Source organism: Ascaphus truei, chromosome 3 (assembly GCF_040206685.1).
Source record: "Ascaphus truei isolate aAscTru1 chromosome 3, aAscTru1.hap1, whole genome shotgun sequence".
Lineage (NCBI taxonomy): Eukaryota > Metazoa > Chordata > Amphibia > Anura > Ascaphidae > Ascaphus > Ascaphus truei.
The window spans coordinates 84,644,428-84,671,402 of record NC_134485.1 but is presented as its reverse complement, the minus strand read 5'-3'; the positions used below and the strand labels follow the sequence as shown (position 1 = coordinate 84,671,402).

The following is a 26,975-nucleotide window of genomic DNA, read 5'->3' as shown; positions in this document are numbered from 1 at the left end:
TCAAGATAGCTGCTGGTACTAAAAGAAAGCATGCTGGTCTGGGCTGATGGGAAATTTACTGGAACAATACCACCTGGCATGGGAAGGGGGGAGCAGTCCATCCTGGTAAAAAGGCTGGGGGGTTGCCAAGGCAATTGGCTGAAGCCAAGAAACCCACAAGGGGTCGCAACATTGTTGCAACAACTAGGCTGGAATGCTGGCAGCCTGAAGACAGAGAAACACAATCCTGTTCCAGGACACTCCCGGTCTGTTATCTGTAGATACCGCTATATTAATATAAACATGTGGAACATATAAATACAACAATATATAAACAGTCCATGTCTGCATGACAGAATGTACCGGCCGATACCATTGGGCTCCAAAGTCTTTTGGTGCTCCAGGTGTTGAGGTAGGTGCACCAATTTGAGATGGCTGGGTGCTCCTCATTATTTCTTAAGAGTCCATGAAATAGGTGAGCTCATGAATGATAATAGCGACATAACTGGTGGCACACCAAGTCCCCAAAATCCGGGCAAAGGTTCTGGCTCCGACAAAGACTGGAATCGCGTCCATGAGCTTTGTCAAGGCTCATGGGAAAGTCGGGCTGGACTTGCCTCCATTGTCGTGAAGACTGGTTGGTTAATTCCAACCGTGCGTTCCCAGCACACTTGGGGATTGGTATGGCGACCACCTGTTCTTGCGGAGTCGCCTTTGTTGGTCGTAGGAACTCCCTTTAGAGAGGTTCCCTTTTCCATTGACGCAGTTGGTCTTGTCTGTATGCGTCCCCCTTTGGACGCAACTGGGGACGACCATCTTTGCCTTGGTCACTGTGCTGATAGTACTTGGTCTTTTGTAAGGAGGCTTACCACGACAGCTGTCTCTTCTACCACCAGTTGTGTGGTTGAGAGCAGTGGTAGCCTGCCTGAACTGTGCAAACGCTCGCTGGAACAATGTCATGGCGGCGTGTCTCCAGGAGCAAGGTAAGTGCAGTTTACGGAGGACTTCGCTGCTTCCCCGGCACTTAATTTAAGTGCCTTCGGGAAGCTCGTGGGGCCTCTGTAAACCCCTTGCCCCTTGCAGACAATCTCGTGGTGGAATCCCCCAGTTTGTGCACCGCTGTCCTAAGGTGTGGGTGATGACATGACATGCCATGTCTGGTATGGGAATCTCATTCCTGTTTGCCGCCATGTGAATGCACTCTTAAGTGTAGGGAAAGGTATCTTTACTCTGCCATCCACTGAACATATGGTATAGCCATTTGCTCTCCTCCCTTTTGTCTGTCAGTCCTGCGCATGTTCTGAGTGTGTAGGCTGAGGCATTGTCTTGTGTTGAACAAGCTAAAGAACTCTGACTTCGCTAATGATCTGTTGCTTTGATCATCGATGATTGTGTACATCCTAATAACCCTGTCAGGTTGTCTCTTGGGATATACTGCAACAAGGCATATTTTGGAGCAGGACCGTTGGTCATGTCCTTCTCCACATACCTCTGTGCACTGGGAGGTGACAGTGTTGACTTCTCTTCTCCTTCCTCCCCGCCATGCTTTGCCATGGAGGAAGGGTTGTTGAGTTGGTCATTTGTCGGCACCTCTGGATGTAGAGATTTTACATGCTTGTCACTGTTGCACACTGTACATTTGATGGCTTCTTTACAGTCTTTGAATAGATTAGTTATGGTAGCGTTGCACCAGAAGCAAACTCCAAATTCTGAGTATTTTCTTCGGTTCCTCTGAGCGTCATCCTAAACCCAAAAGACCTGTTAAGTGTGTGTGGCTTCTGGTGTATGGGGCATTCCTTGTTTGGGTCCCCCGTCTCCCTGCTTGGAGTGGTAGAATGATTGGGACGTGTAGATGTTTCAGAAGATACGTCTGTCCTGTGGACCGAGATAGGCGTTCTGGTGCTACTGTGTCTTGTCACCGGTAATTCATTCTTTAGGGTGCTTGCACTGGGTGCAGTTGGTGTGCCTAGGATGAAGCTGGGATATTTTTTTGTTCTGGCTGCTTCGCAAATAAAGCTCAAGAAGAAGGGGGGGGGGGGGGAAGGCGACGCTTCTCCCCTTTTTCTATTTTGAACCTTGCGAAGGCCATCTTTCTTGGAGGTTGTAAGGTAGCTTCTCCAAGATGGGTTTCACTCAACGAGCGGAGTCTAAGACATTGAGACCTGATAGAGATTGATCTGCTCTTGAAGACTCCACTTCCTGCAGCAGATCTCCGAGCTCTCGTAACTTCAAATAGTCTTTGACCGTGATTCTGGGGAAGTTGTCGACTCTTGAAGAGTGCATCTTCAACTGCCTTGGGGCTACCATAGCACTCCTCTAGCCTTTCCCATACTAAGTCAAGACCTACTTGGGGTTAGTTTACCTTGGCTGTATTGAGCCTTTTCGCATGCTCTGCAGATTCTTTCTCCAACCATTTGGTTAGCAGGCTGAGTTCTTCCCTTGCAGAGAAGCCAGACTCTCGATTTGCATCCTTGAATGTGGACTTCCATATTCTGTAATTCTGAGGATGGTCATCGAAGTTGGTAAGTCCTGTTTGCACCATATCACGTTGGATCATGTACTTGCCCATGTCTATTAGGCCGGATGAATCAACATGTTGGTCTTGCAGAGGATGTGGGCGGTCGTGTTCTGTTATGTTGCTCTGTCCGCCATCTACGTTTGCAGAGTTGGATTGTGGGGTCGATCGTGTGTCTTTGACCTATGGGCTGAGTGTGTGCTTGGCGCAATGGTGGTTGCCAGGAGGGACCTTGCAGTCGCCTCTTCCTTGGTGTGGATGTACGATGATGGCTGGTTAGTGTGGGGAGCTGTGATTCTCTGTGTGGGCGTACCTGGATTGTGAGCCTGTTGTAGTGCATCCATATGCATGCGGGCGTGAAACAGCATCGTCTCCACGTAAACTTTGCAAGGCTTCGGCCTCTGTGATAGCACCACCATCTCTACATGATGGAGAATGTCACGTGCCAGATATTATTCTGTAAATCTCGTTCTTGCAGGCTTTCACCGGTAGTAGTCCTGGTCAAGTAGGTGATGTTTATTTATTTAATGTTTTACCAGGAAGTAATACATTGTGAGTTACCCCTCGTTTTCAAGTATGTCCTGAGCACAGTTAAGATGACAAATAATATATGGTTACAAATAGTTACATAAATGAACAGGGTATACATTATATACAAGACATTGCATGCACAGTTAGAGATTATATATATATATATATATATATATATATATATATATATATATATATATAGCGACTTCGCTTTAACGTGACAAAACGCGTAGGGTTGGTGACGTCATCGCGTGCGGGTGCGTCCACGTGGAATCCTGGGCGTTCCAGTGTTCCAGGCAGCCGATTTTCAGTGCTGGTTACTGATTACTGAAGGAGCAAAGAACGTGTAAGCACTGAGGGCTATAGCGATCTGGCGCCAGCTTGTGACAGGAGTTGGTGGCTGCTGAGAGCTGATGAGGTGCATTTTGTCTATCCTTTGTCCACCCCTGTTGATGACTGCACACAGAGATTTCTCTCCCACGTATGGTTGCTTTTTTTTTAATCCTGTAAGTGGAATTCCTTTGGGCTGCAGTCTTTTAATAAATGTACTCTATTGTTTAAACAGTTACATGCTATGGAGCTTGCGCTTCTGTTTGTTTTTTGTTCTTAGATTCGCAGTGGTTGGCTATACCACTTATATCTGAAGCTGCAATACGCTCCCTGGATCCTCTTTTGGGACTTTCACCTCTGGATTTTTTTTTCAACAAGCGGAACATTCTTTTTTGGACTTATTCTTTATCACTATCACGTTATGGTTTGTTGTAATATTTAGTTAAGTTAAATGTTTGCTATTTTTTAATTAAGTATTTATCAGTTATAATATTTTTTTATATTATCACTTATATCCACCTGAGCGCTACATATTTTTGTGTTGTTTTGTTGATATATATATATATGTAACAGTTACAGACCAGATTAAAATGTGAGACAGCGTTCGTTTTGAAAGAACTTAGAATGGTGGTCGCTGTGAGAGTCTCCGGTAGAATGTTCCAGTTTTGGGGTGCACGGTAAGAGAAGGAACGGCCGGATACTTTGCTGAACCTTGGGACCATGAACAGTCTTTTGGAGTCTGATCTCAGGTGATAAGTGCTGCATGTGGTAGGGGTAAGGAGCTTGTTCAGGTAGCTGGTAAAGCTTGCCCAGAAAGTATTTGAAGGCAAGACAGGAGAGATGAACTTATCGACTAGACAAGTGATGACCAATCTAGTTCTTTGAGCATTTCGCAGTGATGTGTGTTGTAGTTGCATTGGAGAACAAAACGGCATATTGAATTGTAGATGGTATCAAGTCTGCTAAGGTGGGGTTGGGGTGCTGAGCCGTATACTATGTCCCCATAGTCGATAATTGGCATTAGCTTCTGCTGTGCGATACGGTTTCTGACCAGCAGACTTAGGCCGCGCTTACAGTGCCGGCGACGCGACGTCGTCCGAAAACAAATGCATTGTCGCCGCCGCGTGCGCTTATAGTAAGCGAGACGGCGACAAAGCATTTGTTTTCGGAAGCCAGAAATATTAGATTTTGTCGCCTCGTGACAGCCCCTGAACCAATCAATACCCTGGTTGCCTGCGACGCCGCCGCAAAGCGAAATACAACTTTCGCTAGCGGTGACGTCATGCGTCGCGGTCGCGGGCACTATACGCGCGGCCTTAAGGAGGATTTGTTCCTGTACAGTACACCTAGTTTGGCATAGGTTTTGGATGTCCAGGTATCAATGTGCATCCCAAATGTTAAATGGGAGTCAAACCATATGCCCTAGTTAAAACTAGTAACAGGAGTTAGGGAGGCGTTAGTTCTGATCTGGAGCTCAGTCATTGGAAGCTTTAAAAATGTAGCCTTGGTCGCAAATACCATTTGTTACAGTCTTGTCAGTGTTTAAAAACAGTTTGAGACTTGAAAATTGGATTTCCCAAAACAAAGTCAGATTGAATTATGTGTTCAAGGTCGGAGAGGCTAGGGCTGTTTGCATATAAGATTGTGTCATCTGCATACATGCGTATTGAGGCTTCCTTACAAGCTGTAGGAAGATCATTGATGAACACTGAGAAGAGTAGGGGCCCCAGAACAGAGCCTTGCGGGACACCACAGGTGATATCCAGGGGGTTGGAGTTAGAGCCTGTTAGAGATGTCTCTGACAGCTTTTGGTAGCACGAGTGATCAGACCTTAATTGAGTTATTGCCTGCTCAAGCTGCTTTTCATAATTGACAATGCTAGCAACATTACGTATTTCAAGTCCAGTTTTTTTACAGGCCTTCTCTAACTTGTCGCGGTGCGCGTCAATGTTGGCTTCATAATTTTCGTGGGCCTTTTGTGTAAGTGTATCTGTCCGCTTAGGCTTTACGCTTTCCTGAATCTGTTGCGGTTGTGCAGCTGTCCGTGTCTGAGTTGTCACTCATATGTGGTGTCTGGTGAGGGTCTGAGTTCTGCCATACTGCAGGTGTATGTAGGCCTTTAGCCAGTGCCTGTGGCGTGCGTCAGCGATGGATGACTGTCTCAGATGGTGCCAGTCGGTGTCCTGTAGCGGTCAGCGTAGTGTTGGCTATACCGTCCGTGGCTCTGACCCGTGTCCTGGTGGATGTCCGGAGCATGGGCCCTTGGTAGCCCTAGCCGTGGGGAAGGAGCGCAGGAGTAGGTGTGATGTCAGTTCCTCACTCTGTAGCTGTGTGGGCCTGCATGCCCAGGATAGGAGAGTGACAGTGCTGTGTTTAATGCACGGATCTTTTAAGCAGTGCTGCAGCTTCTGTGTCAGTGAAACTGTTTTTAAAGTAGCTTGCTCTGTATAGCTGTCGCAGCCTGTTTCCTGTTGAGTTGATTTTTACTGTTCTGGACCAAGCACACCCTGATAACCTGCCTGTCGCTATGCATCTAACGCAATCCCATATATCAAGCAAGGGAACCTTCTTACTTGCTGAAGTGTTTATTTGGGGCAACAACATACAAATAAAAAGGGCGGGAAAGGAGGGGACTTCCGGTGACGTCATCCAAGATGGTGGGTTAAATAGGGAGCTCTAACAACCCTCACGAAGCAAACGATAAAAAAAGCCGTTTCCACCACTCGAATCGCACAGCAAACAGCTCTACAGAGTGTCTGAACCCCACAGCATGCCACAGAAGGCAAAAGCCCCAACCTCCAAAGGTGCCTCCAAATTCTTTCAGCCGCAACAAAAACGCGGCCTAGCGAGCATGCAGAGTCCCCAAGATGGCGTCGGACGCCACGCGGCCGCATCTCCGCAAAGGGAGGGAAGCACGCAGGCAGAAGAACCCGCCCTGGACAGAGAAATTACCCGCTCATATCTTGAGGACCTCCTATCCAAAATGCATGACAGACTGCAAAAGACCCTCAGACAGGAACTCAAAGACATGATGGCAGGAATGCGGGAAGAGATAAGCGGCCTTACGCAGAGAACAGAGGACCTCGAGAGTAAGCTGGAAGAATCCCTGCAGGCACAGGCCATGGCGGACGACGAGATTATGCGCCTGGGGGAGGAGGTCAGACTACTGAAAGACAGTATCGAGGACCAGGAGAACCGGGACCGGCGACAGAATCTCAGGATTCGAAATGTCCCGGAAACGGTTCTCCCCGAACAAATAAAACCATATCTGGTCGACCTTTTCAATAATTTATGTGAGGGACTTGATAACAGGGATCTGGAAATTGACAGGGCGCACCGTGCGCTAGGCCCTCGCTCCAATGACCCGAAGCGGAGGCGAGACATCATAGTCCGCCTCCATAGCTACTCCACGAAGGAGAAAGTGATGGCGGCAAGCAGGGAGAATAGCAATCTTACCTTCAAAAATGAGCCGGTGCAGATCTTCAGTGATCTGGCTAAAATCACGATCGAACGCCGCCGAGAGCTCAAGCCGCTTACCCAAGCACTCAGAGAGAACAACATCCCCTACCGCTGGGGCTTTCCGTTCCGACTGGTGGTCAACAGGAACGGAAAACAACGATCCATCAGGCTCCCTGAGGAGATGCAGGGATTCGCCCGCGAACTGGGCCTGACGCTGCCTCCAATGAGAAACACCATACGGAGAGAGCCGCGAGACACAAGCCAGGAGCGGAGAACCACACGAGCTTCTGAAAGATTGGCGGGCCACCAGGAACATCAACCCTGAACACCCAGACGACCAGCCCGAAATCTTGAGAGGAGCAGCCCAGAGACCGGCAACCCAAGTCGCCCTTCCAGAGGAACACACGTCGGAGCAGTACCGCATGCCGCTGCTTTCACAACCGGCTAACCGCAGCGATCCCAGTACCTCAGAGCGTTATCCGCAAAAGCCACCCCTGCACCTGGATAAACAGCACAGGCGAGTTGAGAGGCGCGGTGGCGGGAGAGGAGAAACCCGATCCACTGGTCACTTCACCGACCAGGCCCCGCTGGGAACTCCTCGACCTGCCTGTGAACAACGCCCAGATCAGGTTTGACTGCCCCACCCTACCCCCCCCCCCCCCAGACAAACGTTAAGTCTGGACTCCATACGAGAGTGCTAGCCACGTTCCCCCCCTCCCCCCCCTTTTTTTTTTTTCTCTCATCGATCGGATCGCTGCCGAAGCCGCAACCCTGGTAACGGGACTAACACTTCGCTCAGGCCAAACGCCTCACAACTCTGCATCCCCCCCCTCCCCTACTAGCATTGCACAAATGCAGCCCAGACCCCTGTCACAGCTCAAGTCACAACCAACGCACAGTACCCCTCACTGCCACGATATAAAATAGTCCAACTCACCCCCCCCCCCATTCGGCCACCCCCCCCTCACTAGCAAAGTAACTTATACCATACAAACTCTGCAACACCCCCAACCTCAAACAACCACATAGGAGTCACACCAAGGCTACCATCAAATCATACAGGAATCTACCATTAGACCCCCCTCTTTCCTACCCCCCCTCCCTCCCTTCCATCACCACACCAAACTACCATCCCCCCCCTCCCTTGCTCCCCCCCCTAAAAAACCCAGCCCCCGCTTACCTCCGCCCACGTACAAACAAACCCACACGACAACCCAGACGCTCAGAAGAATCCAACACCTGAAACACACCAAAACAGAGAACCGGGTGGAGCGCACACACATGAGGTCGCCCAAGCACCAAACAGTGGTACGCAGACCCCAGCAAACCGCACATGTAGCTGATACGCGACCATAGCCCCACTACAACCCCCCACACAGACCTATCCTGGTAGTCCATCCCCCCGACCCTTCACCTATCCTCCGCTGTCACCCCGACCTTCCCCCCCCCCCCTACATAGAACAAACAAATACTAGTATAAAAATTAATAAATGTTAACCAAATAAACACAATTGGAAACTCTGTACTCACACATAAAAGTCCCCAACCTACTCAAAGCAAGCAGAGGCTATACCCGCCCCTAAGTGTAAAACACATAAGGGGAAACCAACAAATACCAAGCATGCAAATGCTCCACACTGGGGGGCGGCTGAGGCTGGGGCTGCTGTGGTTGTGATTGCTGTGCTACCGAAAGCAAATAGCTCTCATGACAGGGAATCCCAGCCTACGCAAGACATATGGGTCCCTAACCCAATTGTCACACCATCCCCCCCCCCCTGTCCCACCCCCCTGACCGCCCACCCCCACCCCCCCCCCAAGACCCCACCCCCCTTAGAACCACCCAAGTGAACAACTCTCTCACCTGCTGCCCAGAACTCCCAGCTAGCCGCGCCTCTGACACACGCTGACACGAGCGTAAGAGCGGAGCAACGCCCAGAACTGACCACATGACACTAGGACGTAGCGGCTCGCCACAGAACGGAACGAGCTCATTAGACCTAGCGACACACACCTCCCCCCAAAAAAATAAAGCAATCCCCCCCCCTCATGACATCCCTGGTCACCCCCCCCCCCACCCGCCCCCCCCCCACCCTGGGCATAGCTCACTATGCCACAAAGATCCCCCAGGCCCCACATACACACCTGTGAACAAGCCCACCTTAGCGTGGATGAAAGAGACATAAGACCTAGTTGAGACACAAAAGTCTCATACTCGGACTCCAACGAAGAAAGAACAACTGTGATCTCCCTTCCAACTTCCTCTGTGGCTGTATAATACCACTGTGATTGTGTCCATCTCATATGTATATGTATCTGCTTGCCAATTTATTCTCCTTGTCACAACACCCGTACACTAACCCCCCGCCCAAAACCAACACCCCCAATGATCCCACCCCCCCCTCTCCCCCCCGCGCCCCCCCTCCCTCCCCCCTCCTCCCTGTGTCTCCCCCCTCCACCCCACCCCCCACCCCCCCCCATAGAGTAACCCCCCCCCACACCCCCCCTTCCCACCAGCTCTCCTCACCCCCCCTCCCCACCCCCCCCCACCCTACCCCTTCCCCCCCTCCCCTCACCCACCCCGAGACCGACAAAAGAAATAATTGTACAAACGGGCTACTAGAAAAATAGACTGTGTGCCCACCATTCAAGAGTTACCTATATGCGTGACATGTATGATATGAACCATGGGTAGGAGGCTAGCACAAAACAAAACGCCGAAATCTTCTCCCTCTATTCCCCCTGTCCCCCTCCCCCCCCCCCCCCCCCACATCCGTCCCGGGTGTGCCAAAAGAAACAAATACACAAACAATTAATTGAGGAAATAGTTTGTATACCTCACATGCTAGACCTACCTATACGTATGAAATGCTCTATATACACCATGTGTAAACGGCCTCAACAAAACTAAACAAAACGCCGAAACCTTCCCCCCCCACTCCCCCTGCCCCCCTCACCCACCCTCCCCGAGGCTGACAAAAGAGATAAACGTACAAATGGTTTATTAGGGAGAAATAGATTGTATACCTAACATTCAAGGGACACCTGTATGCATGATATGCTCTATATGCACCCTCCTCTCCCCCTGTCCCCCTGTCCCCTCCCCCCCCTTCCCTCCCCCCCCCCCGCTTCTTACCACACTTCCCACCCCTCCCCCCTCCTCACCTGCCTCCCCTCCACCCCCTCTCACCTTAAAAGCTCGGTAATGACCCATTCCTATCTGGTCCCTCCCCCCCCCCCCTATACACCCCCCCCCCACTCCCCCCCTTTTTGCCCCATACCCCCCCCCCCTCCTCCCCTCCCCCCCGCTCTCCCCCCCTATCAAAGAGCTAAGGATATAACTGAGATATTTGAGCGGCGGAAGAACACAGAACCAGAGGGTTCGGCCCCCTATCCCCCCACACTCCCCACTGGATGCCGACGCCGGAGTCAATCCCGTTGGGCTCGTTAGCCCACAAGCCGGTCGCCCACGGACCAGGCAAATACTTGTTAGGTTCAAGCCTGAACCTCATCCTACTTCTCTCTCTGCCGCTGACTCTGTCCCAGCGGCACTACCCCCCGCCCCTGCTGCCCCCTACCCGCCCCCTTCCCCCCTTGGCCCATCCAACCAACCCTCCGACAAAGCAAGCCACCTACAAAAGTTTGCAAGGGCCGTACCTACGAATATACCAAAAGAGCAGGACCCCCCCAGATGGGAAGGGAGGATCCCTAAAAACCAGATACACTAACATCACTTATGGCCTCTAACGCCCCAGTAAAAATAGTATCGATCAACGTAAAAGGCCTTCAAAATAATAGGAAAAGGAGGCTCGCCCTCCAAGACATAAAACGGACTGGGGGAGACATCGTATTCCTGCAGGAAACCCACTTCACATCAGATGGCCCCCCAAATTTATTCAAAAAAGTGTTCCCAACATGCTTTTATGCATCATTTAGTAGTAAAAAGCGAGGAGTGGCTATCCTAATCAGACAAGGCACTCCATTCAATCATATCAAAACGACAATAGACCCAGAGGGTAGATTTCTCATGGTATATGGCTCTTTAGCGGGCTCAGCAATCGCCTTAATCAATGTATATGCCCCAAACGAAAATCAAATAGACTTCCTGAAAACAGTACTTGAGGGCATAGACCCGGGATATCTGTCCTCGATGATAGTGGGCGGAGATCTGAATATGGTCTTTAATCCCACCGAGGACAGATCGACCGTAACGGGTCACCCCCGTACAACCCACTCCCAAATCACCGGGAAAAGGTTCAGGGACTTAGCGGAGGAGTTCTCTCTAGTGGACGTTTGGAGATCACAACATCAGGGCCAGAGAGACTATACCTTCTACTCGACGCCTCACCAGACCTACTCACGCATAGATTACTTTCTGCTGACCAAGAACATCCTAGAGGCTGCCACGAAATCAGACATCGGCCCCATAACGTGGTCAGACCATGCCCCAATCACCTTGACCCTATCTACACCATTTGAAAAGACGTTTTCATACTCCTGGAGATTGAACGACTCCCTATTGAACCATCCCGAGATAGAGAGAGAGATCAGAGCCTCCCTTAAGGACTACTTCTTCTTTAACTCGGGGTCGGTGTCATCTCTGGCGATCCTATGGGAAGCCCATAAGGCGGCAATTAGAGGCAAATTTATCTCTATTGCCTCTCACAGGAAGAAAGTGAAACGCAAACTAATTCTAGACCTCACCGATAGCATCTCAAAACTTGAGCAGTCTCATAAAGCCAACCCCATAAAGAAAACCTATAAAGCCTTAACAATAGCCAGGCAAAAGCTCAAAGAGACCCAAATGGAGAATGTTGAAAAAGCCCTTAAATGGACTAATCAACATTATTATGATAAGGGCAACAAGGCGGATAAGCTCCTGGCCAGCAGACTGCGTGGAATACAAAAAAGGTCCCAAATCACAGCGATTAAGAATAGATCTGGTGAAATACAATATAACGATAAAAAAATAGCGGCGGAGTTCACAAAGTATTATACGGATCTGTATAACCTGCGATCCAAAACTGGCCATGTAGATAAAAAAAAAGCTTCAGAAGCGATCAAAACTTACTTAGACAAATGCCAACTCCCCACCTTGACTGATGAGGAAAATGAGATCCTCAACGCGGAGATCACGAAAGAAGAATTGGAAGAAGCGGTAAAAGCATTAAAGATCTCCAAGTCACCTGGCCCTGATGGCTTCACTAACGTCTACTACAAGCGATTCCTGCCTATATTATCCGCGCATCTACTAAAAATGTTCAATCATTTTATGGAAGGAAATGCGATCCCCACTTCCATGTCCCTGGCCAACCTAGCTATAATTCATAAGGAAGGCAGAGACCCGATGCAATGCGGAAGCTATCGTCCAATCTCCCTACTTAACAACGACCTCAAATTATATAGCAAAATTCTAGCCAACAGATTGAACCCCATACTGCCGAGGCTGATTAACATTGACCAAGTCGGATTCATATCAGGCCGACAGGCCTCAGACAATACGCGGAAAATAATCAATATTATTGAGCATATCCACCTAACAGGTACCAAAGCAATACTACTCAGCCTAGACGCAGAGAAGGCGTTCGATAGGATAGACTGGCTATTTTTAGACCATACTATGCGCAAATTTGGCTTCCGTGACGCATATTTAGAAGGGGTCCGCAGACTCTACCAAGACCCATCCGCGACGGTTAAACTACCGGGTGGTGACGCCCAGAGCTTTGGCATCCAAAATGGCACAAGGCAGGGGTGCCCCCTGTCCCCCCTCCTCTTCGCGCTAACAATAGAGCCATTAGCAGCAACGATTAGAAATAACATAGATATTCAAGGGATAAATATTGGACGTTCCCACTATAAAATCTCCCTGTTCGCGGATGATATAATTTTAACACTCTCGAGACCCCAAATTTCCCTCCCGAATTTACAAAAAGAGCTTTCAGACTTCGGAGCGATATCGGGTTATAAAATTAACAACGATAAGTCCGAAGCACTGAATCTCACCCTGCCAGAGCCAGAGATGAAACTTCTCAAACTAAATTTTAACTATAGATGGTGCTCCTCCTATATCAAATATTTGGGAGTAAAGATATCGAAGAACTACCATTCCCTCTACCAAAACAACTACCCCGCCCTCTTACACAAAATAAAATCCGACCTCGATAAATGGGGTTCGTATCAAATTTCATGGATCGGGAGGATGATCTCGGTGAAAATGAACATCCTCCCCAGGTTATTATATTACTTCCAGACACTCCCGATCCACATCCCTGGCACTGAATTAAAAAACATCCAGAAGCAAATTTTCCACTTTATCTGGCAGGGGAAAAAACCAAGAGTCCCACGTACGGTCCTGTTGGCTTCGAGGGGGAGGGGGGGCCTTGGGGTCCCCGACATTATGCGGTATTACCAAGCCGCCCAACTAAGACAGGTAGTAGTGTGGAATGCGGACCCCGGCCAATATTGCTGGCTAGATATAGAGATGCAATACGCCGGCACGCCTTCCCTGCCGACATGCCTTTGGTCACTGAACAAGGAGGATTTGCAGAAAAATAAATTCCAATTAGGACCAACGAGGCTCACATGGGAGATATGGACGAAATGCAAATTAAAATTTAAGCTCACAACCACCAAATCTCAACTTATACCAATCACTCAAAATCCAAAATTCCCACCAGGTTGCGAGCCCAGACAATTTGATCAATTTACAACCAAAAACATTCGGACGATTGCTGACCTCCTGAGCTTTGGAGAGTTCCTGAGCTTTCAAAGGCTACGAAGCAAATACGAAATAAGAGGACTAAATGTCTTCAAATATCTCCAAATTCGGCACTACGCACAATCAATTTCCCCAACGTTGGAATTTCCCCCTCTCACAAGATTCGAAAGATTATGCAAAGAGACAGCACACCAAAAAGGTCTCATAACGCAAATATACTCAGAACTAGAACGAGCAACTGATGCTCCGGTTCATGACTACATACTCCATTGGGCAGCAGAATTGGGCACAGTTATAGACCAAGAGGATTGGGAAAGTATTTGGGAAGCAGCCTCAGGAACCTCCATATGTACCACAATCAAAGAAAATGTTTATAAAATAATGTTCCGCTGGTATCTTACCCCAGTTAGAATAAATCAAATCTACCCTCTGGCCTCCGATCTATGCTGGAGAGGCTGCGGACAAAAGGGAGACATGGCCCATATATGGTGGTCATGTCCAGAAATTCAGAAATACTGGGAAACTATACAAACTCTAATCACAGAGGTCACAGACCTCACAATACCCATTGATCCGTTGACCTACTTGCTGGCCAGGCCAATCGAGCATATTGACCGCCCAACAAGTAAATTGATCTCCTTCATTCTCACGGCGGCTAGATGTGCGGTGGCCGCCTCGTGGAAGAAAGTGTCTCCCCCCCCTAAGCAAACGGTCATAAAAAGGCTACAAGAAGTCATGCTAATGGAAAGGCTATCAGCCTTCCTCAAAAGGAAGACGGAGCCGTTCTATAAGATATGGGACCCGTGGATAACCCACATGCGGGACTAAAAAGGATCGCCCTGTACCACAAAATAGGGATTACATAGCTGACTCCCATGTAAGACTAACAATTGCTACTCCACGCTAAAGAAAACAACGAAGATGGATGGGCAACGCGCAATGGACCAAGGGGGTAGGATCTCCCTCCCCCCCACCCCGCAGCCCCACCCCCCCCCCTTTTTTCTCTCTCCTTTCCCCCCCCATCCCCCCACATTCTGTTTCCACCCTCACGCCAACCCTACCGACCCATGTTTGAAGGTCGGGGGCGCGTTGAGCCTTTCCTTCTCTCTGTCCTTAAAAAACAAAGAAAACCTGTATTAGGCAACTTGATGTCTATTTTGTGTACAACGTATTATGAACAATGCCTAATAAAAAAACTTTGGAAAAAAAAAAAAAAAGGGCGGGAAAGTACTGAGGGAACACTGGGGCATGAGAGGGGAAGGGGACCTATGAGGGAAGTGGTCTAAATGCAAGATATAGGGATAGGTAAAAATCAGTAACTTTACCAGGATAGGGGAGATGACTGCTCAAGATGGCTGCTGGTACTAAAAGAAATCAGGCTGGTCTGGGCTGATGGGATACCACCTGGCAAGGGGAGGGGGAGCAGTCCATCCTGGTTAAAAAGGCAAGAAGGGGGGTTGCCAAGGCAACTGGCTGAAACCAAGACACCCACAAGGAGTCTGAACATTGTTGCCACAGCTAGGCTGAGGGTGCTGGCAGCCTGAAGACAGAGAATACACAATCCTGTTCCAGGACAATATCGGTATGTGTCCGATCTCTCAACGCCTTTCTCAGTCTCTTGTATTGGACGATAAATGTTCCTTTTTAAATACTTTGACTTTCAGTGCATTCTGTATCATCGGATTCTGGTGGAGTATTTATTCTCTTTATTTGTATGATGCGTTCAGTGGCTTTTTCTTTGCATTGGCGTACGAGTGTATATATAGATCTAGTGCATGCTGTATTTGCTAATGCTCTTCATCAATTTACATGTGTATGTTTATACACAGTGCTTTTGGGAAGCCTTTAAATCAGGATGTGGTTAATGATCTCTCTGGGTCACGTCCTGTGATATTAACATTAGAGGCTCCAAGTTGAGTCATCCGTAGATTTGTGTGGCAGTGACACTCATGTGGTGGTCTTGGTTTTACAGGACACCACCCGGCGCTATGAGAACAAGGCTGGAACCTTCATCACTGGGATCGATGTCACCTCCAAGGTAAAAGTGGAAATCTGTTCAGATTTTGGAATCCATCTGTCACCAGCGATCACCCACAATGTACCTCTGTACATGGAGGGCCTCATGTGACTAAACTACTCGTACCCTTCCCCCTTTTCATGCATAATTAGTACTTTCTTCTTGGAATCAGTATTACAGTACATCTCGGTGTATACTGCTGTTCGCACCTCCCCAGCCGTGTGTGTGTGTTGCATTACTGGCCCAGCACCATAGAGCTGTTTTGGGTTGTGCTTCTGGCAGTTGTCCATGGGCGCTACAATTAAGTACAGCAAGTTCAAAGATCACAGCAGTGCAGCGTGTGAATTGAGTGTAACTCACCTGTCGGTGCTTCGTTATAACCCAGTTACAGGGCCTCTGTGCTAACTGCATTTCTGGTGGCTATTTTAACTTTCTGTGCCCTGGGCATTTGCCTTATTATAATCCCAAGTCTCTCAAAACCAGCTTGGGGGTTGAACGCTAATCTCCACCATCTGTTTGGTTACATGACTGACACCATCCTGTAGGGACCTTACACAATCCATCTTAACGTGCAGACACCCTCATGATTATTTCTCCCCCTCGTATTTTTTTTTTCCCACCGTCCTTTCTCCTCCCCACAGCTCTTTTTTATTTTGTATTATTATTTTTTTTTTTACATAAGCTGTTTCCAAGATACCTGTAAATTCGGTACCGGTCGGCCTCTTTCAGGGGAAACAAAATGGCGCTTTGAATCTCATTCAATATGCTGGTCAGTAGAAAGCCGTGACTTCATCTGCTGCGGCTTCCTATTGACCTGTGTGACGCGTGGGATTTAAGAACCAGGAAGAACAGGTGCCATCGTTCCCGGTACATAGATTAGAACCACGGGGGTTCACGGGGGTTCTTGGTGCTGAAATGATTGCGGTTCAGCTGTGAGGGAGGGGGGGGGGAAAGAGGGTGGCCCTGGTTTCCAACTTACATTGTTTTTTCTTCCCTCCCTGTTTGCAGAACTGGGGGTGTTTCCTGGTTCCCAAGATATTTGTCGTTTTTTGTGCTGGCGTGAGCCACACAAACGACAAATATGGCCAATAAATCACCATCGAAAGGTCGCAACGTCCCGCCTGTATGATGTTGCAGGTTCTAGTTGGCCAACTCCTATTGTGTCTACCTTGCGATGGAGGAACCATGTTCTATCTTGAGAACCAGGGAGTCCTTAGAGGCTGTGGCACAGCGAAGCGTTTGAGATACTCTGGTTCATTTAATTTAAAGCAGCAGACGAAGTTGCTGGGCTTTTTTTTATTATTATTATTTTTTTCCCCTTTTAATATGTGCATCAATACAATCCACACAAGAAGTAATTATAGGAGGGCCCCGGGTATACGGCGGGTTCCATTCCAGGAGCCCGCGTATAGTGAAAATCGCCAGAAAGCGGATCCGACGATTTTCAGGTGTTTGCATGCGCAAATCGGCATTTTTGCGCATGCAAACAGTATGCGCGCGCAACCGCCCGTTCTACGCATGCGCGCTGGGCGCAACCGCCCGTTCTGCGCATGCGCGATTTAAGATCGAAGATGGCTGCCCCCTTCTCGGTGCTGCCGAAAAGCGGGGTGCCGAGAAGCAGGGCCCTGCTGTATCTAAGTTGCCGTTCGATCCGTTCTCCTGTGATCGATCGGCGAAGAATCGATTTGGGGGTTAACTAAATAGCTGTCAATGCAGCAGAAGAGGACCAAAGATGCAAAGTTCTGTTGGGACGATCATGTGACCAGGCAGTAACTAGATAATTGGTGCACTGCTAGAGAGAGGGCAGTGCTCAAAAAGGGGTGTACCAGAGCCTGTTTAAAAAGAGGAAGGGGATGTGACTTTGTAAATGGTTGCTATAGAAATAGAAAATGCTTGTTCTGTTATAATACATACAAATGTAATTCAGAGTTATTTACAAAAAATGCTACAAGTATTTTCTCAAAGTACAGAACTGATTTATAAAATAAAACACATGTATTGCTCGGTCTGCAGCTTTAAATAATGCTGTTTTTCCTGCTGCGCACAGCTCGAAGTGTGATGGAGACCACGATAGAGTTGTTGTGGCTAACCCAAGGGAGCTCAACTCCAATCCTCCCTTCCCCAACCGCCCAGGTATTCAGGATATCCCAGCTCCAGCGTTCTAAGCCACCTGTGCTGAAGCAGGGACTGATTAAGCCAATTGTGGTGCAGCAGGGGTATCCTGAAAACCTGACCGGTTGGGGGGGGGGGGGAAAGCTTGGGGACTGGGGTTGAGCACCCCTGGGCTAACCAATTGTGGTTCCTGAGGCCGAAATATCCTAAACTAGAGCGAGAAGTGTAATAAGACATACGCACTGTAATTAGTTATTCTTGATTTGTGTGTTGCACGTGTAGGTAATGAAATCGCTCCACAAATATTGATCCGCTTGTATTGAAGGAGCAAAGCAAGCGGGTTATTTTTTATTTAATGTAGAGATACCTCTGCAGGGGGTGCTGGTATCTCCTGCAAGTTTAAATCTCCGGCGTCACGCGGGCCAATAGGAAGCTGCACCAGATGACATCACAGATTCCTATTGGCCCGTAGGAGGCGGGAACTTTGAAAAGCCGCCATTACGTGTACTTGCTAGTGAGCTGGAGTAGCTACCGGCACCCCCTATAGAGGTAAATATCTCAAAGCAGGGGTCCCTGGAGCTGAAATTAATGCGGTTCAGTTCCAGAGACAACTGCTTAAACCCTGTGTTGGGGGAACGGCCAATCTTAATTGCCACTTTAAAGTGAAGATACAAAAATATGACACTTTTTTTTGTTTTTTTTAAACACCAGATGTACGTGATTTGTCTCCTCCCCTTCCGCCCCCTCACCCGCTGCTTTAATAGTGTGTCCGTGCGACGGTTATCCCTGCTGTGCCCGACTGATCGGATTTAATGGACACGGTTGTATTTCGTTCTTTCTGTTAGGAAGCCATCGAGAAGAAGGAACAGAGAGCAAAGCGTTTCCATTTCCGTGCAGAGGTTAAGGACGATCAAAGGAATGTTGTGTTGGATCGAGAAACGATGAGAAAAGGTACAAACTGTTTCTTCTGTAAGCCATCATGCCATAGCGCGCCGGGATATATATATATATATATATATATATATATATATATATATATATATATATATATATATATATTTACACACCAAGTATACACCATGATTGTTTCATTTCATTAGTGGTGACCTCATATCATTTATTTGCTTCCTAGGTGGTACTGTTTTGGCAATTATTATCATTAGCAGTTAGTAGTTCACAGCACACAGCTGACGTAACAATAAATTTTGACTGGCCGGTCTTTACATACCTCAGGAGTTTATTATTTTTATTCCTGAGCAGCAATATTCTGTTCTTATCACACGTTCATTTAGGACTTCAGAATTGCTTTGATATTTTGTATTTTTCGCAGCTGTAGGGATCCTGTGGGGATTGTTTTAACTTTGTATCTTTTTAGTGTTTTCCATGTCCATGAATAAACCTTTTTTCATTATTATTTTTGCTTGAGTGCTTTCAAGCTGCAGTTCAGTCAATATCCTGCATGTGTGTTTTTTAAATAAATCAGTTCTGTAGTAAGAAAAAATACTTTTAGCATTTTCTGTTTTAAAAAAAACAACTTTGAAAGACCAATTTTCTTGTATTCTATTTTAACAGCCATTTGCTAAGGCACTGCCCCTTCATGTCCTGTCACAAGCCCTGGCACACCCCTTTGTCAGCCCTGCCCTCCCTCTAGCACATGTCAGTGCAGGAGTGCTCATGAATATTCGTGAGCTTCCACTGACCTGAAGCAAATAAAAACATATGCCAGCTCTAATTATGTCACCAAATTTCGCCTATCAATACATGGAGAACGAATTGACCTGCAGCTATACAGTTCTTTAGGTAATTAGAGATTGCACACATGAAACTATTGAAGTAAAAAAATAAATTAAAAAAAAAAAAAAAGACTGAACTGCAGCTTTCAGTGGGACACTTTTTTTTCTTTTTCTCCTTTCATATATATATATATATGAAACCAGCTTTAACAAACATTTTGTTAGACAAGAGGTATGATGGCTCCCATTGGTTGAGGGGCCGATACGTCATCAGAAAGGGAGTGTTCTTTTTGTCTCCTTAGACCATGTCACTTTGCATGGTGTTTCTCAGCTGGCTATTAGTTTAATTTCACTAGTTCTCCATGAGAGATGGGGCGTGATGATTCCTTTTGGATGAAAACGCCGATACGTCACGAGTGAAGGGTGGAATTATGGGTATTTATGTGCTCGATCGGTTTTTGTATACCGTACTCTTTGATAAAGCGTGTCTGACCACGCGAAACGCGTAAGAGTGTTCTCTTACTGTTTTTAATGTGCCTTAATATAAATTCTCGTGCCTAGACTTTTGCAGTACTGGTCATAATTTTCTCCAATGCATCTGCACCGCCGCTCACAATCTCTGTGTGTGGTTTTTAGGCTGTGGTTCAGCTGTCACAATTCTCTTCAAAGGGCTGCTGCAGTACAACCACTATTATAAAGGATAATGTAACATTGATTCCACACAGATGATTCTAGTTTTTAAATGGCTTAATGTATCTGTTTCCACAATAGGCCAAACGGTTGGTAGAAACTGTTATCTCCTAACTGTCTTTCAGCAGTCCCCAAAGTCCGGATGGATACACTCTATGTCTGCGGTGTGGATGATATGAGTACCCAGGATATTTTTGGCTTCTTTAAACGGTACCCTCCTGGTCACATTGAATGGCTAGATGATAGCTCTTGTAAGTAACCTCTTGTCCTGCATTGCTAGGTCATGATGACTATTGGGAAAGACCTTAAACTTCAAATACTGGTTAATCTCTCAATATACCGTATACTATCACAATAGATGTTTTTATTTATTACATAATGTAAGTATATGGCAACTTTTTGGCTCTAAGGGCGTTTGTTTTTGTTTTTTTAACTATTTTATTTGATGAGGCAGATGAGACATATAGGGAATCACAAGTGAAATGGCCATTAAAAAAAAATGTATATGTATATACATATATCTGATGCTGTATAAATCACCCTCACCAGGTATCAAATGAGTATATACAGATTCCTTAAAGAGCTAGTCCTTCCTAGGACCAACGTTTAGTAATAGCAGTGGCATGTCTAAGGGCTATCACACTACCTGCTATGCGACGCGCACGTTCGGCACTCTTTGAGGCTAGTGGATGAGAGTTGTCACACTAGAAACGGCTTGTGGCATCAAAGTACAGCGTTGACGCTGCAACATTTTGCCGCCACAACCCAAGCTGACATTTCGGGCTGCAGTCGTGTCACGTGAGCTGGTTCAGCCAATAAAAGTGAACCAGCTCTGTGACGCATTTGTTACGCCCGCCACACCCCCAATCGCTGCGACCCAACTCCTGCAGCTAGCTCACAGATCGCTGGGCTGCAGGAGCAAGCAGTGGAGGTGCGCACGGAAGTGCGTGACTGTAGCAGGCTGTGTGAGCTCAGCCCAAGTGGTTTGGAAATCTGGTGAGCTGACACTTGTCAGGGGTTTGATTTCCTTTGTCTGCTGCCTTTTGTGTCATGTCCCTGTGTGTTAAACCAGCGTTGCAGAGGCAAATCCCCCTCCCCCTGTCGTTCCCCCTCCATTACCTTTATTGGCTCCTTGATAAGGATGGGTGGGCTAAGGTTTGAGGAAATCCTTCACTATCAAACAGGCTGAGACCCCCGAAAAATTAAATAGTGCTTTAATTCCCAAAATAACAGAAACCTCTTTGCTTTCCCGTAGTTGTCAGCGGGTCCCCTGGCATTCAAGGCTTAACCATGGTTACAATTGTTTAAGGAAGGCACTTGGTGTTAAAATGATTTACAACAATTTAGTTCTTTGGGGATTGCACCTTTTGTAACCCTTTGTGTGCCCTATGAACGTAGCCACCGCATTATGGAAACTGCTACTCGAGGGGCTAAATGACATAATGGCTTCGTCGTGGGCTTTTAAGCTTGTTTTTCCAGGGCAGGTTGTGCAATCTGGCCGGAGCAGGAACGGAAGGATACTCCCTCCCCCACTCCCCTCTTCTGTTCACTTCGTCAGTGGTCACATGATATGTCCCAATATTTCCATTTATTTTGGGTTTTATTCACTGGTGAAGCCATGCTTGCATTATTTTCCTAGCAAATGTATCGATAAACACGTTACTCCTTTTTTACTGTTCTTTGAACAGATTTGATCTGAAATATGTACAGAATTATAATGGGTTTTTTTACTGGCTATGCATTTCTTAAACCCAGGCTATGCTGAAAAGCAGTGTAATACGTGAGGCATAAGCTCATAGCGGTCCATCTTAAAATGTAGCGTGACACACTCGTGTGCATGTCATTAACCAGAATTCCAGGCTGCAGTGGAAGCACTGTTTGCTAAGCGATAATGGGGAAAGACAGGGTTGCAGACCTGTCTGAGACATGCAAATGCACCACAAGTGGTATTTTTATTTACTCTATTTTGCTAGGTTTTATGTTTGATCCTGTCTTGAATTGTTTTTGGTTCACTAATATTTTTCTCAGCCGTTCAGACTTATGAAGCACGTAATGAAAGGAACTAAGTCAACGAACATACAAATACAAACTATATATATATATACAGGCATACCCCGCTTTAAGTACACTCACTTTAAGTACACTCGCGAGTAAGTACATATCACCCAATAGGCAAACGGCAGCTCACGCATGCGCCTGTCATCACGTCCTGAACAGCAATACTGGCTCCCTTCCTGTACCGAAGCTGTGAGCAAGCGGGGAGACTATAGAGCCTGTTACAAATGCGTGATTTACATCAGTTATGCACGTATATAACGTTTGCAGTACATTACATGCATCGATAAGTGGGAAAAAAGGTAGTGCTTCACTTTAAGTACATTTTCGCTTTACATAAATGCTCCGGTCCCATTGCGTACGTTAATGCGGGGTATGCCTGTATATATATCTATGTCTATATCTATATATAATATATCTACCGACCGTATATAACTATTTTGGCAAAATTCCTAAATAAAACAAATAGCCAAATAAGAATTATGTTTAAAAAAAAGAATAAAGGTAAACTTCCAACATCAATATGTATCCTTTTTATTGTGGTTTAAAGGAGACAACCTATTCATATCAGCTTAATTAGAGGAACTTGTTCGAAAATTTGGCTCTTTAATAATAATTATTTCATATGGCTGCTTTTCTTCCAATGGGACAAAGCGCTTCGCAACTACAGTGTGGTGCTTCGTACGCAGCACATAGGATTTTGTTACAGACACAGGTTTTTCAGCTTCTTTGTGGAAGAGGTTTAATAAGCAGCATCCTGTTTTGTGTTGTTCTTTCTAGGTAATGTAGTTTGGCTGGATGAGGTGACTGCAACCCGTGCTCTGTTAAACCTGAGCTCCACGACCCCCGACGTCGTGAAACGAAAGCGCAAAAAACATCGAGCGCGCACCTCTTCCAAAACCAAAAAGGGTACCCGCTTTTATCGTTATTTCCACTTGCACACTTGGCTCCTCAGTCCAGGGTTCAGGTGACATACATCAATAGGAATGATACATTCTTTTGTGACGAAACCTTTACGGACCGCAAGCTGTTTGAGACAGGTTGCCGTAAAGCAGTGTAGCTGTGCTGAACTAGAACTAATGCGATATGGCAATTGTGTTTGGAACAGAAATGAGGTCTCGAGAACATAGGCCTGTGCTGGTATTTGAGATGTGGATAGCTGTTAATGCTGAGGGGTGCAACTTTAATTTGGGGGTGTAGAGCAGCTTTAGGCCCCCCAGTCTCCTGAAATTTTAAACATCAGAATGTTTAACGTAGGAGCATTTGGTGTTAACTCTTTTTGTTAATGGCAAGGTAGGTGTGCCAGACAAAATTACCCCCAAAACATCTGAGTTCTAAAGTAATTTTTAGAAAATCTCACTGTTGACCATATTTAAGCGCACAATAAAAAACAATGACTAACACCAAGTCCAGATGGAAGTGGTGGATCAGTAAGTCCCCAATTTGCGTGCACTCATAACCCTTTGAATGTGAATAGCGTAATAAAGTATTGTAACTGTGATTCTAAATGCTAGAACAATAGAACCCCACAAAAATGAAGCAACTGCCAGAGAAGATGTAATAATTAAAATACATTTATTGATACCTAGTCTAAGTGGAACACCTACCAATAGTACCTATTCCATGTAACAGAAACCAATAGTAATTATTCCCTATAACAGAAACCGTTCGTACCACGGACAGTTGCTTCGGTTCACTGTAACGGTCACTACCCTGATATAGGATATCTGGTGCTCTCTGATATCCGTTCCCACCACGGTTTATCTTGCTCTGGTTCAATATGAGCTTGTAGGTGTTCTGTATGTTTTTTTCTGGTTCACTGTAGCCTTTCTTACCATGGCAAAGTAGAGCCTTTACATAGTGTACTATTGTAGTGTGGTCGTGGAAGGGAGGGCTCTACTAGTGAGTCCTTTCCTTCTAGTAGGCTCAATTTGGCCAGTCCTTGATTTCCTTCACTATACCACCATTCACCTTCCAGTAATTTTATTACCACTGGCTTCTGTTGGTACAACAATTGTGACCACCTATTGGGGCATTACATATACCCCTTGTATTTTAAATATTATATATAAATGTATTTTAATTATTATATATTCTTTGGTACTTCATTTTTGAGGGGTTCTATCATCTAGAATCACACAGTTACAATACTTTATTACACTATTCACATTCATAGGGTTATGAGTGCACACACATTGGGGACTTACTGATCCACCACTTCCATCTGGACTTGGTGTTAGTCAGTGTTTTTATTGTGTTCTACTATTTTCCCCTAGTGCACCACCCTTACTGTTACTTCACTTGGAGTGCTGGTCTCAACCTTTTCGTGTTTCATTCCATTTTTAAGAGGCTCTGTAAAAATGGTTTTTACTTTTGAATTAAAAAAAATGAAAAAAATAGAATTCTTGGCAAAGTATGTGATCAAGGCAATCTTTGGGCTAAAAGCCTAGTTTACAAAGAACACTGCTTTTCAAACAGAGGAGTCTGGTTCAAATCCTATTGCTGACTCCTGGTGACATTTGATAAGCCACTTGATCTCCCTGCGCCATAGGCATTGCAATTTGAATCTAAGTTGATCAGGGCAAGACCTCACTGTGCCTGGGAAATGTTTTGTACAATGCTACATAAACGGCCAGCTGTATGTATGAATAACTACTATTATTTATATGTGGCAAGACATGATCATTCTGTGCCACAGTTTTGTTTCCAATATGGGGGAGACTAGTAGCCGAACCCTGAAATGAGATTCCTGCAAATGCGGTTCACCTCTCCCTTTAGACAGACACGAAGACAGCTCTGGGGATGAGACTGAAGAAGGCGAGGTGGAGGAAGACCATCCTAGTGACGCAGAAGTTGAAACTGAAAAGAAAGTAGAGAGCACGGTATGAACCCAAAGACCTAGATTCCTACTAAACCCCTTTTTTGTCCATTGCCCCAATAAGATTTTTCTTTGCCGGGTCTAGGTATGCTTTCTAAGGATTGTCCATTGAAGACCTTCTGTCGTGTAACTGGAAGCCCTGCAGACGGGGTGCACATTTTGTTGAAAGCAAGACCTACGTAAATGTTAAGGGAAATGCTGCATTATAGGATACATCAGTATGTAGAGGGCTCTAGGGCAGATACCCACAAACTTGGCTAACATCAGTTTATTGAAGTGTCAACATTTTGGTCCCATTGTGGATCTTTCTCAAGTCTTGGGACTGAAACGTTCACACTCTTCAGTGAACCAAAGTTAACCAAGTTTCTGAGTGCCTTTCCTAGAAAGCTCTGATTTATTTACCCAGAGCCCCTGAATCTTGATACCTAGAGTATGTGAGAACAGTTTATTAGGAAAAATGTGTGCTGTATCCTATTAAAACACAGTTGGCTAGTACCAAGGTAGAACAGTCTTGATACCAAGTAGTGGTTATACCCTTATAAAACTTCCACCATGCTTAACTATATGTTGGTCATTTTAATAAACATATTTACATGTTGATTTAGAACAAGAGTGGCCAACTCCAGTCCTCAAGGGCCACCAACAGGTCAGGTATTATGGATATCCTTGCTTCAGCACAGGTGGCTGTCAGAATGACCGAGCCACTGATTGAGCCACCTGTGCCGACGTAAGGATATCCATAATACCTGACCTGGTGGTGGCCCTTGAGGACTGGAGTTGGCCACCCCTGATTTAGAACAATGTGGACCTGTCTCTTGATAACCAGCACTTGTTTTGTGGAACACAAATGCACAGATTCACGTATTTATGAAGCGCCTCTCCTGTTCCTTAATTTCCTTGCTCAGGGAATCCCCTCCCATCTTTGGCAGTAGTTCTAGATTAGTTAATAATATACAGCATTCTTTCTTGCTTTCTCCAGATCTGTGCACACAAAACAAACTCGCAACAGGTGTAAACCGGCTTTTCTTACAGAGTGAGGCAGCAAAGCCTGTTTTTTCACATACAGTTATCAGCAATTGCATCCCTTATCTGTCTGTCTGTACAGTTGGATACACTTTCCCAGGCCGAGGAGGACTCCTTACTGCAAAACGATCCGCGGCGCTCTTTGGATTTGATCAAAGGAAACCAATTGTACATGAGATTTGCTACAAAAGGTGAGCAAGCCAGTATAAGCGGTACTATAAAATGTGCGCTAGCTACTCCATTAAAATCATGTTCTGTCTCTTGAAATGTGCATAATAGCACATGGCCATCAGCCTAACAGCCAGCATATTGAAGTGAATGTATTGCAGGGTGGTAAACGCCCGGGCCAAAGCCATGTGGAGCAGTTACAGTTTGCATATGTTATATTTGTTACCTGAAGGGTTAAAGGAAGCTTTCACAACAGTCCCCACTAGTTTGAGCTATAAATAAAACCTATTTGCACCGTGGCTTGATTTCCTCTCTTAGATATTTCGATTCCCTTTTTTGTAGCTTTGATGCATGTGGTTTCTAGCTTCCCACTTGAAATGTTAAATTGCTGCTTCAAAACCCATTGTTGTCCCAGGTGCTGGCAGTGAGTCTTTCTGGCACGAAAGGAGCTAAAACCTTTTACTTGAGTGACTTGAAGTAACCTTTACTTCCCTTAGATACATAATAGAATGAAGGAAATGTTCTATAAGAGCATCCAAAACAAAATCTAGACGGCTCCAAAAAGCAAAATGTTACTAAATTACTAGAAAAAAATTATGAGTGCAAGTTAGACTACGCGGCACCAACAAGACCCCCAAATGAGTGAAACTGAAAAAAGTTCACAGCACTAAGTATCAAAAGATATATTTACGTGATGTCAGAACAAACGGCAAACAAATTTGATGACAATGTTTTAGGCCTCTATGGCTGTTTCTCCAGCTTGAGACATG

The 26,975-nt window shown here is 46.1% G+C and overlaps 1 protein-coding gene across 6 annotated transcripts in view; it reads left to right on the top strand.

Moving 5' to 3' along the window:
- The window catches only part of NCBP3 (nuclear cap binding subunit 3), a 58,952-nt gene that overhangs the window by 13,721 nt on the left and 18,256 nt on the right, over window positions 1–26,975 (top strand). Inside the window, exons 2-7 of one of the 6 annotated variants that reach the window (XM_075594451.1) lie at window positions 15,502–15,567; window positions 18,504–18,609; window positions 20,210–20,332; window positions 22,917–23,045; window positions 24,915–25,018; window positions 26,120–26,228. In XM_075594451.1, the coding sequence (XP_075450566.1) occupies window positions 15,502–15,567; window positions 18,504–18,609; window positions 20,210–20,332; window positions 22,917–23,045; window positions 24,915–25,018; window positions 26,120–26,228 (637 nt within the window). Of the gene's footprint in view, window positions 1–15,501; window positions 15,568–18,503; window positions 18,610–20,206; window positions 20,333–22,916; window positions 23,046–24,914; window positions 25,019–26,119; window positions 26,229–26,975 lie in introns of all 6 variants that reach the window. The other 5 variants (XM_075594450.1, XM_075594455.1, XM_075594454.1 and 2 more) reach the window with 5 other exon arrangements.